Source organism: Nicotiana tabacum, chromosome 23 (assembly GCF_000715075.1).
Source record: "Nicotiana tabacum cultivar K326 chromosome 23, ASM71507v2, whole genome shotgun sequence".
Taxonomy (NCBI): Eukaryota; Viridiplantae; Streptophyta; class Magnoliopsida; order Solanales; family Solanaceae; genus Nicotiana; species Nicotiana tabacum.
Genome location: NC_134102.1, coordinates 119379048 through 119387009, shown reverse-complemented (window position 1 = coordinate 119387009; position 7962 = coordinate 119379048). Strand labels below are relative to the sequence as shown.

Here is a 7962-nt window from a genome sequence, read left to right as displayed (position 1 = left end):
CATTTACAAACTTGAATTGATTAAAAAGTACACTCTTAACTCTTGCTCGTATATGAACTAGTGAACTCCTATCTGCATTGGGAGACTTTCTATCGTCATACACTTGATCAATTCCAAGAACCTAAAACAATGTCCTTCAGAAAACCATATAATTTTAGCTAATTTACCATTGGCGAAACCCAATGCTGTTAAGCATTTAAACCTTTTGAATAACATTAAAGATAAGACGAGTCGACAAACCAAAACTTCCTCCACATGAGACACATTTTGGCTTCAACTATTAATTCCATGGCCAACCATATCAAATATATTTCACGTTGTCCCATCCTTCCAGAAAGAATCATGCCAGAGAGAGTATCTTTTAAATTACAGAGTTAGGCAAGCTCCATAATTGAGCTCACAAATGGCAATGACAACTAAATTCTAATAAATAAATGAACAAGCAATAAATATCATGTAACCTAAGAACTACATGATGGAAAAGGCATGAGACCCTTTTCCCATCTCCCAGCAGGTAAGATCTGGGGAAGTACCGATGATGATACAACAGTATGGCTAGGTCGTTTCCTGGAACAATTGCATTGAAAAATCCAATAGGAGCTAGAGCAAGGTTGGGTATTTTGCATCAAGGAAATCCCTTAACATTTTGGCAGCCTTCTGACCACCCATCAATTCTGCTAACCTCTCCATCGGAAGAATGGCAAGTTCCGCCAAGCTTTTGCACCCATCCATCATTACCCTATAGTTGGAATCTGTCACGCCTGGCAGCCGTCGCAACAACTCTACTGCAGATGTGTTATAATTTTCAGCTCTACAAAAAAGTGAAAAAGGGACAATGTCATCAAGCTGCTAAAATATCTCTTGAGAAATCAAAATAAAATTTCAGATCTTCGATTCGACCTACAGGTGAGACAACTTTAGGACTAACCTGACATCATTTTCAATGACACCCTCTTCTGATGGGACACCCACTCTAATTGCCTTGACCTCATCAGGTTCATCTTGGTTTGCCTTAAGAGAAGCAAATATTTCGGCTGTTGCATGCAGACTGCGAGACCAGATAATGCGAAGCCGAGGGAAGTGGAGAACAAGCAAGGAGAGCTTCGAGATAATGCTATTTGGAGTTACGTCATCACCAATTTCACTAGCAGACTACAAAGGCGATAAGAACTTATCAAGAAAAAGAAAATCTATCACAACAGAGATGTAACCCAAAGCAAAATATATGTAGCACAATGTACCTGAAATGAAAAGCTTTTGTCCTGTGAAAACTCAATAAGAAGAACAGGAATCCGATAATAACGTGACATCATTTCCACCTGGTGGTAAAGACGGCCAGATGCAAAACTACCAAATAGATCCTGTATACTCTTCCTTTCTACACATATCAATGGTGAAAGTATGTAATCACCGACTTCCAAGGTCACTGGTATGATGCGCATGCCTTTCTGGTGGAGTACATTAGGAAGACTACTCATGAACTCCCTCATGTCCACAATGACCTAGTTTAAAAGAAAACAGTCTCTGAATTGGGACAATGTCATACAATTGCGTAATTGTCAAGTGAATCAAAACTTGGAATACATACTTGTATTTCCTTTTCTGCTTCTCTTCTTCCACCAGCTTTTCTGGTTATTAGATTTTGGGATATAACGGACTGAGGCTCATTGGAAGAATCCAGTCCCAGACAACACCCATCCTGATAATTATCCACAATTAAATCCCAAAACAAAAAAACAGTTATTAGTATGAAACATTGGGTTCTCCCAAATGAATGCAAATTTATGGAGGCAATAACCAAAATCTGGAAGAAAAATGTTCAGATTTCAGAAAAGTATTTATGCAGCAATTCAAAAACTGATTCAAGTTCCCGTTAGATTTGATTGCAGATTAAAGGGAACTTCAATTTACACCAAGGAAAATCCACTATACACACAAGATACAAGTCATTCACAGATGAAGATTTAATGCACATACTAAGTATCTAATTCATCCTTAAATTCTTTAAATTTTAGGGCATGGACTCCACATCCTAGGTAGATCTCTTATGGTGTACAAACAATCCATGCCTCTTTACTTTTACTACATTACTTTTGTGAATAAGAGGGTTTCAGACTTTATAGAAGACTCCTCAACATTTGTAGGAATAAATATCTTTTTGTCACGAAGAAGTTAACAACTAGCCACTTAATGATGACATAATATATTATTGTCATGCATAGAATCATTAACACACTTTAACAAACAAAAAGATGTACTGAAATGCGACGGAATAAAAACAAACAAGGCCATAACAAAACCTAATTGAGAACGCTCAATCTCACTGAGTTAAAAGAAAATCAAAGACATTGCAAAGTCATATTTCTTTAAAACAGACATCAACGGCAAATTAACAGTAGATGTGATGCAGCGGATAACGACAAGTAGAAAAGAGCTAACCTGATCTACTGGGATCATCATCAGTGATTTCTGTCTTATAAGGGACTCAAATGCTCCATTTTCTCTACGCACACTTGCCTCAAACTTTTGCACCTCAGTAGAGTCTTCATAGAAAAGAAAGTACACCTTTATATTTCTTGAAGGGTTCTCAGCTTTGTAGATTTCAACCTCTCTCACAAATGCAATGTCAGGATGGTAAGCAATGATGGTAGAGGGCTTCAAAATATCAAGAATTTTTTTATCGCTCTCCAGGGCATAGAAAACCACAGGTGGGAGCTTCTTAGTTTCTCTTGAAGACTCAGCATCCAGACCTTGGTCGTGCTTTCGAAGAAACACTTCATCAAAAAAGCCGTCATCCATTGCTTTATCTGGGAAAATACCAGGAACTTAAGCTCTGATTCATTTGTTTTTGTTATTGTACAAGGAAAAAGTATCAAATTTACCAGTTGGTGCCACATCATTATTGGTTTTTTCACCAGCAGAACTTTTCTTTTTCTTTCCTTTACCCTTTCCTTTACCAAAACCTCCATCATCTACATGTTTCTGATCACCATCTTCAGCATTAGTATCCTTGTTGATTCTTTTGCTAATTTCTGATGCAGCTGCCATCAGTGCATCATGCTCCTGCTTGCTTATGCTACTAACTTCTGCTTTCTTTCCAGATGCCGTTGCGACAACTCCATCAAGTACCCCAAAACCTTTCGGCTCTTTAGCTTTCTTTGCATTGCGTTTTGGTAAAGCCTGCAGCTGTACCTTGCTCAGCAGATACTTTTCCCACTCTTCACGCATAACCTATCCAGTATGAACTGTATTGAGATACCAATTTTGTGTTGCACAGTAAACATGATCAAGAGCGATATATTTTGCATTACAATCAAAGAAAACATGCGATTGTGTCAAATAGCCTTTTAGCATATCTTTTGCAGTAATTTGTTTGAGCTATTCTTTTTAATGTACTGGAACTAACAAGTTTTATTAAGATTGGCTGATACATCTTCTCTTATCCACTAAAATATATAAATAAATAAAAATAAAACCCAAAAAGAAAAAAATTAAGATAAACTGAACAAATGAAGAAGAAGTAAAAATTTTGGCTTAGTAAAGATAAGAGATTGGAAAAACCTTCTGCGGGCCATTTGTGATGCAATCTTCGAGTTGCATGCATGAATGTTCATCTTTGCAAGCAACTAAAACAATCCCGTTATCATCCCCTTCACCTAGATGATCTTTCTCTTCTCCAGACAACGCTCGTTTATCTCTTTCCTCTTGTATCTCCACTAGGACATCCTGTGCAAAGAATCAAGCCGTAAAATCCCAGTTGAAATTACTATCTAGGATTAGAACTCATGAAAGCAATCAGTTGATTTTCTTAGGCAGAAGCCAGTAGACCAACAGGATTAATAAGTCAACATGATTGTTATATAGTACTTAAAGTTGATTCTTCAACTACCAAAGGCTAAAACAATCACTGAGAAAATGGAAGCCACTCACTCACAAGTAAGACCTTCCACTTTGGTGGCTCCTCCAAAACTTCCTCCAAAACAACTCTGTTCTCTGTACTAGTTGACTGATCTATGAGATATAAACAAGAACAAGAAGAACCATGTCATATTTTACAGCTGTACACGATTTGCTACTATTGAATTATTAATAAGAGGATTCAGTGTCAGAAAATTTACACTATTTCACAGTCTATATTCTACTTCGGGGAGGGGGGGGAGTAGTTTGCGCATGGTTAACTCCATTGAAACTGGTATCCTCACATTCATTATTAAAATAAGTCCAACTCACTTATTAAGTAAATAAACTGAGAATCCAATTGACAAAGAAAGTGCCAGTAACCCCAATACATACCTTCATCCTTCTTGTTGTCATTAAGCTTTCTCTTTTTGGTTGATGCAGTCTTAATTTGCCCCAGTTTGCCGCTGTCTGACCTCCCAAAATGATAAACTCGCTTCTTCGCATACTCAAAGATCTTGTAACTGGACTCTGCAAATATCCAAACGGACCGGAAACTCTCTGATGCTCTAAGTGAGTCTAGGTACTTCAAGTAAGTTACAGCATCATACCTACTCATATAAAAAATAGATAAGTGCTACTATAAAAACAAGAACCATAAGCCAAGAGAAACTGAAACAGACCTCACACACACAACACCAGTGCCGATAAACAAAGGATTTAGACTAGCAATCAAGTAGATCCATCTTATTATATTATCTCTTCGAACCAATCTGCTTGTCCCAGTGTGACACGATTATAAAGAAAATATTTTTTAGTATTTGTCGGGAATATGTGGGTCGTATTTTAAATATTCTAGTGTAGAACAGAATATAGAATAAACTTGTATTAAGAAGAGCAGAAGTGGGTCTCAGGAAACTTGTGGTATTTAAAATGTGCTAAAACTTTCCATTTAAGTTAAGTGGAGAATGTTTTGGGATAAACGGAAAAAAAAAAAAAAAAAAAAGGTAGGTCAAAAACTTTAGAGCAGAGGGAATACCACTAGACACTTCCACCTATAGTTATAAACAGATACTGCCTAAAAACATACATGGTGAGAGAAACAGTACATGTAATACCATCAAAACAGTGTGTAAAAACTAAAAAGACAACATGGTGAGAGAAAATATTAACTTTCGTACCTAACAACGTAATCCAACAGCTTTCTTAATGTCCTCAAGTCTGAAACAAGCTGCTTAGTTCTCTTCCCTAAGGTATGCCAGATGGGATCTAGCTGCCTTCTCACTATCTCATCGAACGACTTAAACAAACCATTCTCCACTGTCAAGTCTTCTACATCAACCTTATTAGTCTTTCTCATTTCCTTCAAACATGCATCCATCACCTCAATCACTGCTTTTTGAATCCCAATCATATATGTTGACATTGGAACCCTTATATCCACAACCTCTGGTGGATCCCTCTCTAAATCTTGTGATACATAAACCTGAAACAGCAAGAACAAACCACTCAGACCACATTACCCTGAACTTAGGGCACTATCCACTCCCCCAGCTCATACACTGGCCCTTTTAATAATCCAACTAAACTGAAAAATAAGGTCAGAATAATTATTTTTTTAAAAAAACTAATACTCTGTGGCATTCCATCTAATTAACCTAAGTTGACTTTCATGAAGTTCAAGTTTAAAGTCATCACAATAAATGGCAAATAGTAGAAATGTGTAGATAATGGGTGTATTTTGTATGACAGAAAATGTTTCCTGGAAATCATATTCAAGTATTTGGTTACCTTAAATTGTAGAAATTTTTTTATGACGGTGGTGTCTTAGCAAGTTTGTGCACCCCTCGACTATTCCACTGGATACCTGCTTGCTACCTCCCACCAGTAGTTAGGGAGATGGAAAGAAATCACCTAGTGTCTTTTGAATCTGAGACCTCATGGTTCTTCTCTAACTTCATTGACCACTTGTCTACACCCTAGGGTGCTGAATTATGAGTAAACATATTCTCCCAGTTCAATATTTTCCTACAACTAATTGTTGTCAACCTTTAAAACTCAAAATTATCACCAAAACACTATCCTCATAAATTATCCACCTTCCGGTATTACCAAATGTACTACTCACTCCGGTTCACTTTAAGTGATTTTTTGGCTCTTTTCACACAGATTAAGGAATTCACCTTTTAGCATTAATTAACAATAAAATTGACCATATTAACCTTAGTTTGCTCATTAGAAATATAACAAACTACTCATAGTTAATTCCTTCCTTATATCTGAAAAAATCAAATATTATGGACCACAAAAAAAAGGTCTAAAAATCGTGGACCGGACGAAGTAACTTTTATACCCAAATAAACACTAGAAACTGCTCAACAAAATGATTTCAAAAGACAACAAAACATTTATCTTCCTTCATAGGGAACACCTGTTATAAGTTGATAATCGAGTTTAAGGTAATTACCTGGAATCGAGGCCAAAGATGAAGCTTTCTAAGGAAAAGGCATTTAAGTGTTCTCTCAGCTTTAGCAAATCCAGAAACCATAGAATGAGGCCGGTCCGAAAAAGCACGAACATAGAGATCACGATTCGTTGACCGCAAAATACGCACAATAAACGCCTCCGTGGACGTATCCGAAAGCAAATGAGCATTGAGTACAACAAGTCCGGCGACAGCAGTCGTCGGAAGACGACGAGTCAACAGGTCAACGATGAGAATCCGTGAAGTGATGAAGAGAATCCCACCGGAAGAGTACAGCGACAGCCGCTGGTTCGCCGGCAGGTCGGAAGTGATCTCCGACGGTGAATTTTGAACTTCGTCGGAGATTTGAGATTGCGTGACATTTTCGTAATTTCGTAAGATGGAGGCTTTTTGAGACGGAGTGGCGGAGAGGATGAGTAAGCAGCCATGGGAGTGATGGTGGAGGAGGAAAAGCGAGGAGATGAGCTTATGAAGACCGAGACCGGCGGAGGTTACTACTAAACCGCCATTGGAATCTTCTAGAAGTTCTGTGATTATATGCTCCTGGAATTGCACCATATTTTATATTCTAGGTTTCCGCCTTTTGTGGTGGTTTTAGGTGGCCGTCATGGTGGCGGGAATTCGCCGGAGTTTGTTGAAAGAATTCAAAGTGACGTTATATATGTAGAAATTTGGGGCATAGGGGTTTAGACAAATCTTAAATTGTATTTTCTCCCATGCAATATCCAAAGTTGTAATAATTATACTGGGATGAAGCCGCTAAGCCATACCATGAAAGTTTGGGAGAGGGTGATTGAAGTGAGTGTGAGCACCAGTGTGTATATTTTTGAGAACCAGTTCGATTTTATACCGGGGTGTTGGACTATGGAAGCCATTCATATTGTGAGTAGATTGGTGGATCGGTATAGGGAGATGAAAAGGACTTGCTCATGGTGTTCGTTGACCTACACAAAGCATATGATAAAGTTACGAGAGACGTGCTATGGTAATGCTTGGAGGCTAAAGGAGTCTCAGTAGCCTACATTAGAGTGATTAAGGACATGTATGATGAAGCTAAGACTCGGGTTAAGGCAGCGGGAGGAGACTCGGAACAACTTTCTGGTTATGATGGGGTTACACCAGGGATCAACTCTTAGTCCATTCCTATTTTCCTTGGCGATGGTCGCATTGACGAGACACATTCAAGGTAAGGTGCCATGATGTATGTTATTTGCTAATGACATAGTTTTAATTGACGAGACGCGGGGTGGTGTTAACGAGAGGCTGGAGGTTTGGAGGCAGACCATATAGTCTAAGGGTTTTATGTGAAGACCCAAATCGATGGGAGGCGACAGGCACCCGGTACCTTACTCAACCGAGTACCAACGTAACGTATCTTCCGCATCATACTATCATAGGTAATTGAGTCGGAGAGGCTGTCGTGAGATAAGTAGAACAAAACATGAGGAAATACTCAATATAGGGTGACCCAACTTGATATACCAACTTATACATATTACGTACTAGCCTATAAGGCCATACCAGTATCCGTATATATGATATCTGTCTACAAGCCTCTAAGAGTACATAAATATCATAAA

General features: G+C 38.2%; 1 protein-coding gene across 1 annotated transcript; it reads right to left on the bottom strand.

The window, feature by feature from the left end:
- Positions 1 to 256: 256 nt before the first annotated feature.
- LOC107810733 (DNA repair endonuclease UVH1) lies at positions 257 to 7101 on the bottom strand. The gene is made up of 11 exons (XM_016635544.2): positions 6365 to 7101; positions 5079 to 5383; positions 4294 to 4508; positions 3935 to 4011; positions 3562 to 3726; positions 2883 to 3231; positions 2440 to 2807; positions 1589 to 1699; positions 1242 to 1502; positions 929 to 1152; positions 257 to 811 (listed from the first exon to the last, which is right to left on the bottom strand). The coding sequence occupies exons 1-11, from the start codon at positions 6938 to 6940 to the stop codon at positions 601 to 603; spliced, it is 2862 nt and encodes a 953-aa protein (XP_016491030.2). The 5' UTR covers positions 6941 to 7101; the 3' UTR covers positions 257 to 600.
- Between the last annotated feature and the right edge of the window lie 861 nt (positions 7102 to 7962).